This window comes from Rhinolophus hipposideros (assembly GCF_964194185.1).
Source record: "Rhinolophus hipposideros genome assembly, chromosome: 11".
Lineage (NCBI taxonomy): Eukaryota > Metazoa > Chordata > Mammalia > Chiroptera > Rhinolophidae > Rhinolophus > Rhinolophus hipposideros.
The window spans coordinates 48,035,160-48,055,335 of NC_138057.1; the positions used below are offsets into that span (position 1 = coordinate 48,035,160).

Sequence of the window (20,176 nt, forward strand, 5' to 3'; positions counted from 1 at the left end):
GTTTCCTTCCTCAGTGGGCCTTTCTCTTCTTGGTTTTCATTGGTTCTTCTATAGCTAGGTGGTTTCATCTGAGATGGTAAAGGTCTCACTCCTGTTCAATTTGTTATAATCATGTGCACATTCATAAGGTTGGGGGACAAAATATAAGAGTGTTTACTGTTCCTTACAAATACTGTTGATTCACTCAAGTATTTTTAGATGGAGGAGCCTGGATCAGGGAAGTTACCTGAGTCCAATGCTGTGCCCTCACTCACAGTTCTGGCCCAAGTGCAGACTTCAAGCCTCCTGAGAAATCAGGTTCTCCTTGGATGCTTGTCCACCAGGCCCCAGGTGGGACTATGAAACAGGTCTGGACATGTTTTAGCCATACTCACAGGGACAAACTGTTGCCACTGATCACTTCCTCAATTCAGCATACTATACAATTTAACATTGGCTTGTTCTTGAATACTCTGAATATCTGATGCCACTTTAATACTTTAGACCATGCCAATCCCAGATGTTAATGGTTCATATTAACATATAAGAACAGACTTTTTAATAACCCAGCAAGTTCCCCTTGCCACAGTAACATTGAAACTTTCTTAAGAGAAGGCAATTTTTATAAAGGACTTGTTGCAAAACCTGGAGAATCATACGAGAATTCAGATTTGTCTGACCCTCTGCAGTATCCCCAACAGTACCCCAAAGCCTAGTGGGTGGGAACAGTTCGCTCTTTAAAAATTTTTTTTCAATTGAAATATAGTTGGTATGCAATCTTATATTGGTTGTATTAGTTTCAGGTATACTATGTAGTGATTTGACATTTTCATACCTTACGATGTGTCTAGGAATCATCTGTCACTGTGCAAACTTGTCACAATATTATTGACTATATTCCCCTCCCTCTTTTCACCCACCCCCATCCCCTTCCTTCTGGTACTATCCCTTTGGTCTCTGTTTCTATGAACCTGTTTTTGTCTCGTTTTGTTTGTCTATCTATTTTGTTTTTTTTAGATTCCATATATAAGTGAAACTTTATGGCATTTGTCTTTCTCTGCTGACTTATTTCACTTAGCATAATACTCTCTAGATCCATCCATGTTGTCACAAATGGTATGATATTCCACTGTGTGTGTGTGTGTGTGTATCACAGCTTTATTCATCTATTGATTGACACCTAGGTTGCTTCCATATCTTGGCTATTGTAAATAACGCTGCAGTGAACATAGGGGAACATATATTGTTTCGAATTAGTGTTTTCAATTTCTTTGGATAAATATTCAGATGTGGAATTGCTTGGTCATACGGTATATTTATTTTTAGATTTTTGAGGAATCTCCATACTGTTCTCCATAGGGACTGCGCCAGTTGCAGTCCCACCAACAGTGCACAAGCGTGATTAGGTAAATGTGACTTAGTTGTACGCTTTTTATAACTGTTGTCCAAAAGCTGAGTTTGTATCATTGACTGCAATGTTTGGAAGTGTTCCAGCTGACAGAAGCACACAGAACAAGCCCTTATCAAAAGACAGAGAGGAAAGGAACCCAAGCACCATGACTCTCACATAATAAATCTGCTCCCAGCTTGTAAACTGCTTTAAACACCATGCTTCTTGACATGAGTTCACACCCAAGGTTTTGCAGCTCATCAAAGATAGAGAGTGTAAATAGACAGAGAACGAAAGGGATAAGTCTGGTAGCTACAGAGCAAGGGTGATTTGACTTCTAAGGACAGGCTGTAGCAATATTCCACTGACTTCATAGAGCCTTTATCTTCCCTGCCTTCCCCTGTTCTTATACTTTCGAGCTATATGTTGTATTTGGTTGATACATGTTTATAGTGAGAATGATCAGGATATAATGAAAATGGCACTGGATTTGAGGGAAAACAAATGGGTTTTGGGTCCTAACTCAGCTCTGGGAAATTGGCACTTTGACAGTGCCAATTTTGTAAAATAAATTTACAAAATTTTGTTCCCTTTTGTAAAATAAATAGGTTGTTGAAGGTCTTCAGGTACCCTGTTTGAGCTACTGGAGAATATTCCAGCTGCTGTGGGGATACCAAGCCACATTTCCTTAGAAAGGTAGTGAAGACATTCTATTCAGATTGTGAGCTGAGCATGTCTGTATGCCTCCTATCTGTTACAGTGAGGTCATGGAGAGGGGTCCTTAATGGATGAATTTCAACAGATTTCTGGAAGAGAGATGGGGCATGGTTGCCATGTCGATGCATGAAACATAGTGGAGGAAACTTCAGCTTAGAATATGCTGGAGAGGGTCTGTGGTGGAGGCAGGATCACCCTGTTTGGTAGAACCTGGAATGGCTCTAGGCTTGGGGCCAACAAGTATAGTAGGTGTAACAGAGGGCAGCAGCAGGAGACAGCTTAATCAGAAGGCAAGGACAACCACACTAGTGACAAGCACTCCAACCTCCAATCTGGCAGAAAAATCAGATGGCCCATTCTTTATACTCAGACCAAAAAGACCAAAAAAAATAAAATAATAAAAAAAGGAGATCTAAGACACCTCTGTGCCGCAGTTGCCAGATTGCCCTAGAGGATGAGAGCTAGTAGTGTGGATTTTGGAGACCCAGAGTAATGTTCTTTCATTTTGCGTGTTTATGCTCTGGCTTAATGGTTCATTCTCTGCCTATTTGTCCTAAAGCAAGGCCCGCCTTTCTAGGTATGTGTTCTACAATGACCCAATTCAAAACCAAACTTCATACCTCAAAACAGAATTACTTACATAAGAGCACAAGCTACTCAATCTCTCTTTATTAAATATAAATAGGATTCAGGATTCACCATACATAGGAGGACAATAAGCTCCTGAAAGAGAAAATCCAAAGGGAAAAACTGACCTTGGAGGAAACAGGAAGAAGAGAATTTAAAAGAAAAAAAAAGTATACAGTGATTTGAGATTTTATATACATAAGTCAAAGTGAAGTAGCTATGAAAAAAGAATTATAAAACAATGGAGAAGGAACTCATAAACATTAAATCTATAATGGCTAAAATAAAAGTTTCGATCACAGTTCTGAATGATAGTCAAGAAAATTTTCCAGTCTAAAGTATAAAAAGGCAGAGATAGTTCTGGGGAAGTAAAGATAAGAGAAATAGAAAAGCAATCCATGAGAGAGAATTCATACAATTCGGTTGTATCATGAGAAGTGATTTATGACAATTTCCAATTAATAATTAAAACAAAAAAATGGTAGGGGGAAAAATATCAAAGAAAAAAAAAAAACAGAACATGATTTTCCAGTGTTGGAGAAGCACCTAGATCTCACCTTGAAAGGTTCACTATGTGCCAGCAGGATTAACGAAAAAAATCTATCTACTTGAATTGGTTGCTAGGACAATCTTAAAGCTAGGAAAGAGAAGTCATTGGATCTCGATGCTGAAAGAATCCTTCTTCAAATGTCTCAGAAGTTCTCTGTGTGACATTAGACATGAGGAAAAGGAAATGCAGCCGTGGCACTTACTTAGCCTTATAGTATCAGTATTAAAGTGGTCATATTAACATGAATTCTGTTTATTGCTTTCAACTTTTAGAAGCATAAGGCACTTAACTGCATCATGTGAACTGATTGTACATAATGATGGTCTTGACGTGGTTGCAGTAAAGGTCAAGCTCACAGAATATGGGAAGTGAGGAGGGGCCGGGGTGCTATTATGCTCATCATATACATAGGAGTATCAGGATACTCGGGCTGAAATAGAGATGTAATATGATAGATCGATAGAAATAAAAATAAGACCGCTCCCAATTATAGGGAGGAGGTGGGAGATAGTGTGAGCAAAATCCTCCTCCTGTATATTGGAAAATCAGTATCTTAAATTATAGGAATAGGAGATATAGCATATTAATTAGAGTTATGGAGGTAATCCCTAGAAAACCGAAAGGCAAATTGGATTGAATTGGTTTCCCGGAAAGTAGGACTGAGAACAGGTGGGAGCATGGAAGGGTACAATTTATTTCTTTCTTAAGCTCTTCAGAACTACTTCATTTGTTGCCATTTGCATGTATTGCTTTCCTTAAAGTTTCTTTGAAAATTAAAAGAAAACGTATGAATTATTTTCTAATATTCAGATTCTGTTTGCAAAGATATAACCTAGAGATAAATTAGGCTGAACCATAGGAGATAGCTGATATTTGTCTTATTTGGGCCTATACAAATGGAAATTTCATTTGGTTCAACCAGAATACTTTTCAGATTTTGGACTTTAATGCAGACATGTCTTAACATGGAGGTCCAGTATATGATGTGCTGGCATTTTGGAAATGCCATAACTCATTATGTCTCACAAGACCCTCCTTTCCAACCAACATTTCAAGCCCTGCTCAAGTTACAAGGGAAAATTCAAATGACACGTTCTCCAACCCTGAATCCTATACTCAAAGGATTTACTTTTTTTTTCCGAAACACCCCTAACCTTGTAGTTTTTTACATCTGTCATGACAGTTTTTATGTTCTGCCTTTAACAACTGTTATTTGTGTAATTGTCTCATCTCCCTTTTAGACTGCTCATCGTTTGGGGAACAGATTTGTGTTCTATTGGGAGAGACTGCATGCGTTTTAAAGCCAATGTTAGCTTGCTTTGCTCACTTTCCAGCAGTGTGGCTTTGGGCAAATAACCATCTCCAAGACTCAGTTACCACATTCCTAATGGAGACAGTGATATCTCTCCCTAGGTCCATCAGGATGTCTGAATGAGAAAATGCATGTGCAATGCTTAACACAATGCCTAACACATAGCAGATGTGTAATTAGTTACCACTGACTTTCTCTCCCCCTTGCTCATCCTTGAACCTTCCACAGTTTCATCAAACATAGTTTTTTTCATATATATGCTTAAAAGGTGAAATGAGGCATGGGGAAAGTATGCTATATTGAAAGATGTGGCAAGTATTACAAAATCTTTTAAAGTAAATCAATGTTAGCATTACCTTTTGAAATATGAGTTCTCTAAGCATATTAAAAAGGAGGTATCAGAGGACTCAGCTTTGCATATTAATTGGACAGAAAACCATCCAGTGATGGCAAATATTTGGGATGTACTCAAATAGCTTGTCTGTGATTCTCCATCCTACAGACATTGGCCACATAGCATTGGTTATGAGCTGTACTGACTATCGGCCTTTCTATGGAGTTAAGGCAGAGTCTACAGCCAAGGAAAGCAGGCTGGGAAGCTAGTATGGAATTCCAGACCTCATAAAATGCCCACTGGCTTTTCATCGCTTACAGGCTAAGTGCTTGTCCCTTGTGTTCAGAGCTTTCCTCACTAACATGCTTTTCTAAAGTTCACTCAGGGACTCACAGAGCATCTCCGGAGTGACTCGCTTCCATAGCACTATGCTTGCTTCTCTCGTCACCATTTGTCACTTTCTTACAGCATTATTGTTGTACCTGTTTTTCTCTTACCAATTCCTGCCACCTCACTAGAGTATGAGTACAGATATTTACATTATATGTATATAACTTATATGTGTGCATAACCTATATATAACATGTATATGTGTTATATACATGTTACATATGTATATTTATGTTAGGATAAACTGTTCAAAAGTAAGAAACAGGTCAGGGAAGTCCAGGAATGTGCACTGGTGTGGTTGGTGCATTACCCACACCAAAAACAAAAAGTTTCTTTCATGATGGGAGCATTCATGTAGAGGTACATTGATAAAGGCCGACTAAGTTGAAGAAGTCACCTAGGAAAACATAGCAGGCACTGGTTTAAATGATTGAAGGAAGGAAAGTTTCCATGAGGAGAGCACAGGGGTGGAGCATTCCAAATGATAGAAAAAACACCACAGAACCTCAAATAGAGGTTTTTCCACAAAGCTTGGGAGTGGGGGGTGGGTGTTGAAGGGATGTTTTCCATCCTCAGGAGAAGCAAGAGCTTTAGGGCTCAGGGACACAGGGTCGGAGAGGTAGGCCGACAAGACTGGCCCACATGCCAGGATTTTGTACAATCCCTGTGCATAATTATTCGTGAAAATACAAACATTGCAGGGGCTGAATGACAAGTATTGTTCCAGCAGGGAGGACTGTCAGGGCAAATCAATCCAACTCTACCACATGCCAGTGTGTAGAACAGATATAATTTTGGCTGTTCGGTGCTGTCAAAGCGAAGGATGTGCCGTTGTGTGTATTCTGAAGTGTGGTGTTCCCGTTAGTCTAACAGCTTGAAAGATTTCTGGGGCTTTCCCCCTCCTTGGCTGTTTTCTATAAGAAGTTTTGGGAATTTAACTTCCAATAATTCAATTGCTTTTATTTACTCTAATGTTCAGGTTAAAGTAAGCACTACTCCTGCCTCCCTCCACAGCCGTTCCTCTCTCATTCAACATGAGGGTATGAAAACTTGTTTTAAGAAGAAAGGGTCACTTACTGCCATTGGATGTTGTATGGTACATCCAAATTGGTACCTTGTGCCCTTCCCAGAGTGCAAAATCACCTTGCAAAGGTCTGTCTTGTCCATCACTGGACCCATGGCAAGGCTTAGCCCAATGGCCCATGATGGGGCCCTTGGAGATCCTTGAAAGTCCACTTTTTCCTTCAGGAGCATCAAAGTTAAGGCTTTGAGAAGGTGGCTCACTCAAAACCTTTCCTCTCTGTTTTATCATTTTTCTGCATCCTCCACCCCACTGTACTCTCACTGGCTTTCCCAAGAATCTGTCCCATGAATTTTTTCCCTCCCTCCTTCCATCCCTCCCTTCTGTTCTGCCTTTATTTTTGTGCTTATCTAATTTCTTACTCCTTACTATTTTTTAATGCACAACACCCTCAAATTTCTCCCTCCTCAAAAATTCCCCCCATCCTCTAGACTCAGCTTACTGTCTCTAGACCAGCCTATCTGCCTCTGACCTCCCATGCGTCTGGTCTCCACTCACCACCTCTATGTCTTCACTTCCCACTCATCCCTCTACTCCTCACAGTCTGACTTCTGCTCTCCTGAAGCTCATTCATGGCCCATTCTCCTGCCTTTCTGATTTGTTTAGTTGAATCTTGTTCTATGATTCCTTGTTCTCTGTCTTTCCCTGAAAACATCAGAGGATTAGTTCTTAGCAATATCCTCCGTTTCCTTTGGGGTCACAGACATGGCCTCAGCTTCCCTGGGATCAGTCACTCTGAGCTGTGTGCATTCAATGAACTAGGAGCTAAAGAGGAAAGATAGATAATAACCGGATGGAGTCCACCCTCCACTTAGCATAGACCTCTGTGAGAACAAGCTCCAGAGCTATACCCTCACCTGCTTCTCTGCCTCCAGTGTACCACTGCCAGAATATCTGATGATTTGCCCTTATCACTTTTCTCCCATGCTCAAAAGTCTTCACTAGGTCTACACAGGACTCATATACAAAATAGTCATGGGCTCACAGATTGTGGAATATGCCCGCTGGAGCTGATCTAAGAGGCCATGTAACTCAAATTCCCTCATTTAAAGATGAGGAAATGAAGGCAAAGGGCAGTGACATCATTGTTCAAGACTCCATACTTATTAGTGCCCAAACATGTTTAAACAACCTGGTGAGAAATTCAAGGCCCTCTGTGAGCCAGTCTCATTCTGCTCTTACAGCATGTTGCCTACTCTCCAGCAGTAAACCAAGATCAATCACAGTTTCTTAAGTACACTCTGGCCTTCTCCTCATCATCATCCTTGCTCTTTCTCTTCCCCCACCTCAAATACAATTTCCTCCCGTTCCTATCTCTTGTTCAATCACTCATCTATTTTTATATGTTCATGTTATTATTTATTCATAAAATAGTTTTGATTGCTTAATATGTTTTAGGCCCAGCAGTGGGTACAGGGAAATTACATCTATTCTTCAACCCCATCCCCAAAGCATTCTTGAGTATGCCCATAGACATTGATTTTTATGCCATTATGATGATAAGAACTGTGGGCTGTCTGTGCAGTGCTTTGGCTAAGGGTGGCTTTTGTGTCATATGTTTATCTCTTATTGAGTTCTGCTTTGAGAAGTAGTCTTAGGAAGCTCACTATTTACTGTAGGGCCATCGTGAAGGACATTGATCTCTTGTGTAAAATCCATTCAAAATATTCCTTTGAACATGAAATGCCATGAAGAATCTTACCGTAAGTTTGTAAATTATTGTGTTTTCCTTTCTGCTTCTGCTGCCAGGAAGCTCGGGGTCAAATTATGACTTAATTTGAATAATCCTGTGGGACCCTAGAATTCACATGTTTGTGTTTCTACTTAATGCTTTGTCTATACCTTCTGTTCCATTTTCCCCGACTTGAGTTCTTACTTAAATTTTTTTTTTCCTTGTATGGTCATATGAAGGTCCTAAAATCTTTTGTGAAGGAAGCAAAGATGTAAGAAAAGTATGATAGATATATGCACATGTGTTTTTTGTAACTTTAGTTGTGAGTGCCTTGAAGAATAGGGTTATTTTACTCATCCTTTCTTCTAGGCTCTAGAAAAATGCCCAAGCTATAGTGGTAGGTACTGAATAAACACTTATTGAACTAAACTGATAAAAGTAGACACGCAACTCCTTAGGTTGGCAAAGTCAGGCTCAGACACTTTCACTTTCTTTTTTATAAGAAGACCAAGGAAAGATAGAGTGGTATGGTGGAAAGAATTCAAACTCTGCCTGTTACCAATTGTACAACCTTGGATAAGTTATATACCTCATCTGATCCTCTTTTTTATTATTATTTTAATTTTTAAAAACGGAGGTAAGTATACCCTACTGGATGACTGTGAAGATTGATAACCCTTGTAAACCTTTCAACACATTTTTCTGGCTCGTAATAGCAATCAGCACATGTTAGGCCCTCACTTCCCTCCCTCTATCCTCATTTCATTGGAAATAGCACTTGGAAAAGGATAAGTGGATTGCTCTATGACCACAAGTAAGTCAATTAATTGTGGTGTCATCTGTAAAATAAATGGGACTATTGACCTCATTCAGAGGGATATGAAAATTAATTGATGGTAATGCACATTGGGATTTTTTGCTGAAAAGTGCTTAAGAACGACTCAGTATTATTACATGTTTTATTTCATCATTAATATTATTTATGAATATTTGGCTGTGTCATCTTCTGGTATATTTTATGTCTGTAGTCTTAATTGCATTTATTTTCATTTTAGTACCAAGTTGTATCTTAATAAAAAGGTAGATGAAATTCAAAAACAAAGTTCCTGTCTTTCATGAAAATTTATTTTGCAAAGGCAGATGATTTTACCTGTTTCAATATGCTTGAAAAAGACATTACAATGTTTAGTAAGTTATTTTTGTTAATTGTATTAAGATCAAGCTCAAGCATTTTTCAAGGTATTTAACTTTTATATCTGGCTTTTCACACTCATATTTTATGTTTATTGGTCATTTTCTAATGAAATTCTTCATTATGAGATGTTTAGTCCATTTCAGATGATAAATGTGAACATTTCAAGCATTTCTATCAGAAGAGATAATTAACTAAATGAAATACCTGTTTCCGTTTTAATGTCAGGAAATGCTCACTGCCTTCAGTCTCAAATAGGACCTATATTACAGATATCCAAGTGCTGTTCTTCTGAAAGTCAGAGGACCTGAGTCCTAATTTGGCCACCTTCTAGCTGTGTGCCCCTGGAGAAGTCACTTTCCCCCTTCAAGTCACGCTTGCCAACTGTCAAACACAAAGGAGTCAGCCTCGCTGATGTTTAAGTTGTCTTCCCATCACAGCGTCCAGTCCTCTGAGATGGAACTGCTGAGGCAAGCCCTATATTTAGATCTGTAAGGAAACAGAGCACATTATCCTTTGGGGGTATATTACTTTTTACCTTCCTGCTCAAAACTTCAAAACATATTTCCTTTAAACTGCAAATCACTTAGTACTTGGCATATGTGAGAGACTCAATAAATGTCTCAATTTAAGGTCTATGTGCTGAGCAGGATATGTCACTTGGGCTAAGGTTTTCTATGAAACCTTATTAGTGAGGAAATGGGAAAGACACATTTCCTATTTCAACCTTAAGTGGATACAGTTTGTATTTATTTGTTTTATGTATCGATTTAGTGGTAACCAATATAGACATGAATTAATACTTTATCTATAGCCTGTGTGTATATATAGAATATTTACTTTTGGGAGATATCAATAGGAATTCGATTTAACTATCTGAAGCTGCCAGCATCTCTGTAAATTATCAAAGCTACTTCATGACAAAATGCATTTTTCAGTGGCTATAATACAAAACCGGGAATCTACTCAGTTCTAGCACACATGAAGCAAATGACCAAAGGCACCAAATTTCCACTCTGGAAAATGCCATTAATGACAAGGATGGCCAGACAGATCTCAGCCACTCATCTCAATTACTATTGCTGGTCATCAATTTATCCCTGCTTTTATAAAGTAGATTTATTTGCACAATAATCTAATCACATTCGTGGTTTTGACTCTGCCAACGAACATAGATCAGTCTGCAGATAACACAAGTTTGGTGTATTTCCTGCATTACCTACACCTCTTATAGATACCTCCTTTTCTTTTGGCAAGGTGAATTTTAAAGAGAAACTTTTCTACAAAACTTTTTGTTTTGTTTTAATTTAACCATTGTTTTGAGTTTCTTTCCAAATCTAGGAAGCCATTTATGGTGGAGTTTGGAGATATATGTATATGTATATATATATATATATATATATATATATATATATATGTATATATATATGTATATATATATGTAAAATTTAAAAAATTTTTCTTAGTTATTCATATTGGGTTTGAGGTGATTTTACTCAAGTGTCCCAAGTTCCAAACAGAAAATTGACTGACCTCAGGGAAAGGAAGCATGTAAAAAAGTTTACATGCTTACTTGATAACTTGCTTACCATGGGATCCTAAAACTTACTTCACTCAGGATGTTTTGTATAAAATCAATGCAAATGTTCATAGGGCTCCTTAAGACAGTGATAATCAGGGTGTTAGTCCACAATGGGATAAATAGCTTTTCCAGAACATCAATCAGTACATTGTTTTCTTCATTAAGAAAGTCCTGCTCCTTGGAAAAGTCACCTTAACACCATGCAGTCAAACCAAACCTCCCACTGCCTTGCCTCTTAGCTGCACTATGGAAAGATGCAGAATAAATGGCTTCCTCGTGTTCCTACAGCTGAGGCAAGTTCCTGAACCTCTCTGTGCCTCAGGCCCTGAGAATGATGCCACTGGTAAGATGGAGAGGGAAAGTTTGAGTCAGCAGCTCAGTAGGTGAAAGGAGTAACCAAGATGTCAGTAATGAGGGGACAGAGGTGGCTCCCTAAGATACATGCTTTACTTTAGCAGCTGGGGCTCTAGCAGAAGAGAGAGAGAAGAATGGCCAAAATTCAAGTACAAGGGCCCTCTGGTACCTAGGATAAGGGGTCCGGATGGCTTCCATTTGAGAAGGCTGCCAGGAAAGGCATGGATGTCCTCAAGGCATGGCCAAGGTTTTATCTGAGTTAAGGAGGTAATGGGAAGTTTAAGGAGAGGTTGGAGATATAGGGAGCTCATGGATGCCAGGAAGTGAGCCCAGAGAGCCCCATGGAAAGGTTTGTGGGGGAGGTGAAGGGGTGAGCATTGACTCAGATGGGAGCACTCATGAGCAAAGTTGGATTGAAAGCCTGGTTAAGGAGGAATGCCCTAAGAGGGTGCAGAGGACTTCCAGTGGCGATTGCAACAGGAACTGAGGCGGGTGGAGATAAATCCTAATGTTCTCTTGGAGGAGAATGGGAAGAAATTCTTGGCTTGATGTGATAGCCTTAGGTTAGTTCTCTCTATATCTGATAACTTAGAGTATTGGGTTGCTTTACTGCCTACATACTTGATAGGGGTTGTTGTCAATTGACAGAAATAATATGATTAAACAGTGTTTGCCTGCAATTTTATTATCATTCAGCACATTTTTCAACAGATATTTTATAACACCAACTGTATGCAAAGCACTCTCAGGCCCTGTCAGGAATGTAAATACAAACGCAAAATTGTTACCTGTGCCAGTGAGGGGCTTTCAGTCTTACAAAAGAAAAATTCATTCTGTTTAAGGGGACTACAAATCTATTATATCCCAACCCAATAAAGTGAAATAATGAAAAATAGGCATTTCTTAAAGAAAAGATGCATTTACTACTTTCAAGTTCAAATTGGGAAAACCAGTCTCATCAAATTTTAGTTTCGAGATGATGAAATTATCTCTTTATCCATATCTTTATAAACTTCTTTCCCACCAACTTTTTTTCCTGCTTAGAAAATATTTTGGGGAAAATAAAGTAAATCAAATGCAAAAAAAAAAAAAAAAAGTTAAGTACTTGCCTTGATCTGGTTAGAGTGTAAAGTAAATCAAGTGACAATTTAATTCCCAGTGAACATGTGACAACCATGGTTAAATATTAGATTTAAATAGGGCAGCTAATCCTCTGCAAGAATTACATTTGTCTCTTTATATGGGCACTCTACCTAATGAACACATTTCTCTCCTCTTAAATCCAGGCGTTGCTACGAGAGCATGAGAAATTAATATACATTCTTAGATTCATTAATATTGTTGCTCATAAAAGACCTTTTCATTTTTATCACCCTGAGTTCCCAGAGATCCATGGAAGCCGTCATTGCTGCAGACCACATGAATTATCAGAGGGGAAAAAATCCTATTAAAGCAAAACCTTAATCACCACTTGCATTTTATATCAAGTTGTATCTAAAAAAAAAAAAAACTGTATAGCATGTTCATCAACGTGGAATGGATAAATAAATGGTGGTATAGTCCTTCCTCAGAATATTATAAAGTAGTAAAAGCAAAAGGAATTGCTATGACACCCGCACTGTAACTCAGTATAACTCAAACCTCAAAGACATTGTTAAGTGAAAGATGCAAGATATGGAAGAATACATGTCTTAATAGTATAATTCCATTTATGTAGGTTTGAAACCAGGCAAAGCCAAACAATATCTCCTTAGTCATATGTCATTAGTAGCCAGTCTATAAAGGAAACGACTGACACAAAATTAGGATAGTAGTTATCCCTGAGAGCTGAGTAGGGAAGTGGGTTCAATCCAAAAGAACACAGTAGTGCTACTAACGTATTAATGATATTCTGTTTCTTCAATGGAATACTGGGTTCATGGGTATTTATTTTATGATCGTTGTTTAAACTGCCGAGATATGTTTTGCATTTTGTTTTTACAATGCAGTTTATAGTCAAGAAAAAAAACTTTTAAAGAGAGATTGTCAAATTAAACCACAGTAATAAATCCTTTCTATGTGCTCAGCACATGAGGTAACAGGAGATAAATAGGGCTTGCTCTTAGCCTCGGGGAGCTTACAGATGTGAAATAGCTGGGGAATAAGTCAGAATTCAACTAAGCACAGGCCGTGATATAATGTGATTACAGAGGAGATCTTTGGAGGTCCAAGTGGTCCTGGAAAGCTCTCTGAGGGAGTGAGAATTTGAACTGGCAGAGGAGGCTGGGAGATTACTTTTACTTTTTACTCTACTACTTACACACACATATTTCTATTCTCTTGTCACGGCTAACACAATTTACAACTGAAGAGAAACTTTGTGGTGTAGAAGAAAAAACATGGACTTTGGATTCAGACAGACCTAGTTCAAATCCCAACTCCTCCATTCCCATACGGTGGCTCATTGAAATTCCTGCCGCCTCAGTTTCTCCATGCACCAAATGCAGAGAGGGATGCTTCACAGGGTTGTGAGAATGAAATGAGAGAACACTGTTGGCCTCACATTCTGAGCTTTAGAAGGAGTCACAGTTTCCTTTCAGTACTGCCATTCACAGATGAGGCGTTCAGAAAAGAAGGGTGGCCAGTGTCCTAGTGGTCACCCTGTGCTGGGGGGACAGTATTTGATATGCGAGTAAAGAGGCACAAACACACACTACAGTCTCCTTTGGGGCTTCTCCACTGGCTCTGTCCTTCAGAGTATTGCTTTGCTCTACTTTCCACCTTGCTACTAATGGGCTTCAAAGGACCTTTCATTGCCTCCGCCTTGTTCCCCAGGAAGGCATATGGATGAGTGACAAGGGCCAGCTCTGCTCTAGACTGAGGGGAAAAATATTCTCTCTTCCCCAGATTCATCTGTTTTTGTCTCTTCTTGGTTTTGGAGAGCCAAGACTAAGGCATAATCTTCAAAAGGGAGTAGGAAAGGTACCTTTAGCACAGTCTAGACATTTCTATTATAAACAAAGGGAATTATTGAGAATCAACTATGATCTAGGTCACTCACCAGGAGACTAGAACTGGGGTGAGGACAAAGCTTTAATTAGCAATGCAGTTCTTTCATTTTCTTTTTTTTTTTTTTATGTGTGTGTGTTTCCTCTGAGCCTCTCTCCCTAAGGAATCTGAGGCACCTCAACAAACAACTAGGAATTCCTGGCTATCTCTCTGCCTTTCCCCACTAGACATAAGACTAACAAATATATGTACAGCATTTGGCTTATAAGAGACCCGCCATTGAAGTTCATTTCTTTCTCATGTCTCCGCTTTCCTAGTCTGTAAAGTTCATTCATGACATTCTGCGGCCAACAGCTGGGTCACTACTTTAGTTCTCTTAAAAGCAATAATTGAGCTCTGGAGAGCAAGCTGATGCAGCCGCCTCCCAGGCGTTTGGGGTGGGCTGTGCGGATGGACCCCGAGTTTCTCCTTTGGTTTGCTGTGCTCACAGGAGAGAATCAAGGCACGCAAGCTCAGGATGCGGGCCACGGACTCTCCACCCTCTGCCTTCACCTCTGCATGCTTCGATTTCAATTTCCATTCTGTCTTTGTTTTACAGTTGTTCAGCACATCAAGCGACATAACATTGTTCTGAAAAGGGAGCTAGGCGAAGGAGCCTTTGGAAAAGTTTTCCTAGCTGAATGCTATAACCTCTGTCCTGAGCAGGACAAGATCTTGGTGGCAGTGAAGGTAAGAGAACACTCCAGAATGTCTCATTATTCATGGTCACAGTAATGTGTGGAAATGTTACTTAATTTTATTTTACTGGCCAATTCAGGAGCAAATTGTGTCTGCTATGGTGGATGTGTTCAAATTCCTGTAACAAAATGGAAAGTGGGAAGGACATTTGGAGCATATCTAACAGTCGGAGGTTCTCGTTAGGGGCAACTTACCAGTCTGCAGGCTGTGAATAGCTCTGAGCTACTCTTCCAAGTCAATGTTAACTAAATTCTGGATGGAGGTCAGCGGGGTCAGACAATTCAACCAGCTAAGTCTTGGAGACTCAGCCTGTCTCCTCGGATTACTTGGTGCTTGTGCCAAGCTCAGCTGGGTCTTGTCTTTGTTGAGGTTCTGGAAGGAAGACTGAGGAGTTTGCATTCCCTCTCAGCCTCTGTTCCACCCAGATCTTCGGTTACATCATACCTTGCCCCTCACAAATGTTTCCGTGGTCCCAGGATTTTATACAGTGTAGGCCTGACTCCATCCTGGGATGGATGGCATCTCTTGTGGATTCTGCCATACTAGGAAACACAAGCTTTCACTAAAATAAAAAAGCCTGCGAGTCCTTCACTATAGCCATTTTCCCAGAAACTGGGAAAAAGGAGACCTGGTCTTCAGTAAGATAAACATTATTGAAGGGGATATAATGTCCACTGAGCAATCTGAAACACAAGAATTAACAAAAACAGGGCAAAACACTGCTGTAGATCTTTTCCATATGCATTTTCAAAATTAAAAAAAAAATACTCAAGATATTGAATAACATGTAAAACACTTAAAAGAGGCACATATTTATAAAATGAATTAAGCGGTAAATGAATATGGACATGATTAATGTAATAAAATATAACTTCTTGGTTTAGTATAAGATGATTGGGTTGTTGTTGTTTATTTGTTTGTTTGTTTCTGCCAAACACAGAACATGTGTGTGAATGGCAATTGTTTACTAGCTATAGCCAGGACAATCTTTCATTTTTTAAAATCAGGTGTATATTATCATTACCTTAGCATTAAGATACTTCAGTGTATACCTAATGGGTAACTGGGGACAGAGATCAAATTATTCTTGAACTTATCCATCCTGCAGACTGAACACAGTTTCTGTTAAAGTTCATCCGATGAAAAGTGTGCATTTGTTTTTCTTGTCATCAAAAGTAACTAACCCGTGTGGCCTGAATACTCCTAGACTCTCAGAAAGGCTCCTAATACCTGCACTTTGGGGTGAATAAAGGTCAGACCTTTCTAGGGATAATAAATGTAATAGCTATCAAATAAACATTAGCACATTGAGATTGGCAAATGGAGGAAGGAGAGTGAGACAAGAGGAGAGAAAAGAGGAAAGGAGATGCAAGAGAGAGGTGAGGCCAAGTGGATAAAGTTATAAAGTGAGAATCTTTCAGTGATTTGGAGGATGTTTAATTCCTGCTGCTGTTATTGCTTCCTCTTTTCTTTCATTTATTGGAAAAGTTTATTTTATTTTTTTTCAAGCACAAAATGTTCCGAACATTTGGCAGTGTTAAATCTGCAGCCTTTGCTTTCTTCTTCTATCTTTTCTTTTTTCTCTCTTTGGGTAAATGAGACCAAAAGGTGCCTCTATTTTTGGAGATTCATAGATGGATAAAATGTTAGAGTTGGAAGAAGCTTAGAGAACATCTAATTCTAATCTAGCCATGTGTTATGGACAAGGAAACTGAAGATGGTGGATTCATATCCTGGGCCCATGTCTCCCACTGCTATTTGGGGGTCACGAGGGAGCTAAGTCAGGCCCTCAGACTCTTAATTCACTTCATGGGGTCACAAGGTGAGAATCTTTGTGTGAGAAAATCCTGGGAGGTTCGGGAATCTTAGGTCACAGTTCGGAATAACTGAGAGACCTTAGCCAGTTATAGAGATAGGTTTACCAGATTTCTCAGTGGATATAACTTTTCATCTAATATCATTCCTTATTGTTTACCTGCCTCTCTGTACTTCTTGCAATTCCCCTAAGGAGAAGGTGTTGCACAGCTAAATCCAGGGCGCCCTCGACATGTATGTTACGTTTTCTTCCAAACACATGCTAAAACAGGACATCAGGGCTTGGGCTAGTAATGATGAAGGATTGGTCAGTGACAGCAGTGTGTAGCCAGTTGTCCTGCTTCCACCTGGGCGTATCTCCCATCACCACTGTTAGTGAAGCTTCTCTCTGGTTTAAATCCCAACCATAGCCCTAATCCCACCTCTGACCCAAACCCAGAACCGAGTCCTCATGCACGTCCTGGCTTTGCCAAATAAGCTTTTGCAAATTAATGATCTAGGATGAGTGTGTTTGTTATTTAATCAGCACTGCTAAACAAAACAAAACAAGAAATGGATTTGCCCCTTTATGAAACCCTGACTCCTTCTCTTTGCTAGTCCCCTTCTCCTTGAAATACAAATGAAACTATTATCTCAAGTAGATAAGACAAAATTCCTACAGCTTCAAAATGTATTCCAACTTCAAGATCGCACACCTAAGAAATCTCATCTCAGTGACCTTGAATGTGCATTTTTGTTGAAATCAGAGGCTTTGCTTATGTTTGCTAACATGATTACAAGCTTCTGAGAGGATGCCCGTTTTAATCTGGGATCCAGAGGCTGCAGCCACAGAAGGAAAAAGTCAGACCTGCCACGGACTCCAGGGTGAATTGATCCAACACATAAGTCTTTCAGGGAGCTACCTCTCACCAGCCTGACCTACTCTTTTTTATGGCTGTGGGCCAATTAGAAGTGTATTCCAAGACTATTTAAATAACCTGGAAGGAAAATGTCTATAGTTAAGTCCTAACCAGATTCAAGAGGTTTTTTTTTTTTTTAAATAAGGATTGAAACAAATTGAATGCGTCTTCCAGAGCCTGCACAGCCTGTCACCTCTGAGGAGTGGCTGCCAGGGCTGCTCTTCTTCCATTGGAGGCACCCAGGGATGTTTGACAGTCTTTCTGCCTGTTGCCTAGCAACTCCTGCAGCATTGATTATGCATGCAAAGAAATAGCATCTATTGTCCTTTTTTCTTGTCTAGAAGGAGCTAACTGGTTTGAAATCCAAGGTTTCACATTCAGACTGACACGTGTCAGGTTCCTGTAAATTCTGGTGTCGCTTGCCCCAAATGGCTTCAGAGCTTGAGAGGTCCACAGGAGCCAGTGTAAGATAAAAATGATCCTAAGGCAGGTGCAGGGCAGTCAAGGGCACATAGGGGCTGAGCGTGCCTCTCCCATTAGAGTAGCTGCTTTTTGGATCCAAGCAGATTGCCCTTTTCTTGATATTTTTGGATAAACTGTTTTTTATGGATTTGTCAACCTTTTTTTTTTTTTTTTTTTTTTTTTTTTGCTTTACACTGAGTTACAGTTGAAGAACGTTTAGAGGATGAGAAGCAGAAAAACAAGTCTTTCATCAAAATGAGTTACTTTGCCTTTAAGTAACTCAATCGCCAAGGAAACACTTCATTGCAGTTTCCCTGCATTGGATGCATTAGCTATTTTCGGCTCTATCCGACCTGCATTTCAATAGCTATAATTCCTCCAACATTTTCTTGTACTATAAATGCGTGCTGATTTTTGTTTTTTAAATATGGTTCTCAAGGATTCATGACCTCTCTGGCCCCTCTCCACTAACTCAGGAGTATTTCTGGAAACATATACTGTCAAATATGAGAGTGACAAATATATGTAACCCAGGTCTCATGCTTGATAAAGGAGACAACTAAAACCCAGGGAAGTCCAGTGACCTCTGTGAGGTGTAAGTTAAAGTGAGTGATAGGTGCTGCACAGGAAGACTTGGCGAGACAAGAAATGGTGAAATCTGCGTTCAGCATGTGCTTTTTTTGGCTATAACTTAGGATTTTCGCTTTTCACGTTTCTGAATATCTGTCAACGGGAAATAATTATGATTTCCTTCACCAAGCGTTTTGGAAAAGTTGACTGAGAAGCCTCTGGCACGTTATCATGAGGTGGCCACAAAGTAACGTCCAACACATTCTCGCCATTCCCATGTCTGGAGGGCCCTTGCCCAGCCCCTTGTTCCACACAGTTCCCACCAATCCGTCTGCTCTCAGTTGTTCAGGTTGCTCCTCTTTGGGGAGAGCTCCCCTTGCTGACTCCCCGATCTGGGTCAGACCTCCCTATTATATGCTATTAAGGCATCTGTACTTATCCTTTATAGCATTTGTCATGGTTGTAATTATATATGTATAATGGGCTTATTTAATCAATGGCATCAATGGCTGTCTCTTCCATTAAAGTGGCATGTTCTTGAGGGTGGGAACCATGCCTTTCAGCATATTGCATAACATGCAGTAAGTGCTTGTTAAAGGAATGAAGGGATGGGTGGATGGACAGATGGACGGACTATAGAAATAATAGCCTTCTGAAAAAGTAAAGAGTTGGCGGTTGGCACTTCTAGGTAAGGAAATGATTTGATGAACTATTGATAGTCATAGAATTTTATAGCTGGGACAAACTGTAAAGATATATAGAGAGAGGATAATGTAATCTAATGAGGAATCATTTTAGAAGTCATCAAATCACTGCACACATGCATAGAGCTATTATTGTTATTCTTTAGCTTAACTCTAATGTTTTGCTAATGAGGAAACAGAAATCCAGAAAAGATAAAGGACCCATCAAAAGTCACACAGCTCAACAAGATCACTCAAGGTGAGACCTCGGACTAAATAATCAGTCATCCTTATCAGTCCATTGCCTACTCTGCACTGCATTTTTATTTATTGAATTTTACACATGCCCTGGGAAACCATATTGCAGAAAACAACACAATGCCACTTATCAAGGAATACAAAGGAGTGTGTTAGTTGTGCTCATTTGTATGTAAGGATGATAGAGACTTTCATGTTTTCCCAGATAGAAATGTCATTCAAGGAATAGGTGGAAATAAGGAAAACTAGATTCTGGAGTGAGCACTTTGGCCTCAGGGAAATATAAGCAAAACATCATAATCAGCTTTGATGAGAAGAACAGCATAAGGCTCCTTGGAAACCCTACTCAAACTGGTTTAAACAGAATTTATTTTCTCAAGTTACTGGAAAACCTTGTTATTGATGTCCTGGCTTCTGGCACTGCTAATTAAGGGAATTTATCTATCTATCTATCTATCTATCTATCTATCTATCTATCTATCTATCTATCTATCTATCTAATCTCTCTTGGCTCTGCTTTCCCTATATATTGAGACTGCATTCTCAGGCAGGCACTCCCCATATTGTCGTAAAGACTTGCCAG

At 39.5% G+C, this 20,176-nt stretch overlaps 1 protein-coding gene across 4 annotated transcripts in view; it reads left to right on the plus strand.

Annotated features, from left to right (window-relative positions):
* The window catches only part of NTRK2 (neurotrophic receptor tyrosine kinase 2), a 317,905-nt gene that overhangs the window by 223,424 nt on the left and 74,305 nt on the right, over positions 1-20,176 (plus strand). For all 4 annotated transcript variants that reach the window (XM_081067298.1, XM_081067300.1, XM_081067299.1 and 1 more), the window contains one exon: positions 14,767-14,897. In XM_081067298.1, the coding sequence (XP_080923424.1) occupies positions 14,767-14,897 (131 nt within the window). The remainder of the gene's footprint in view (positions 1-14,766; positions 14,898-20,176) is intronic.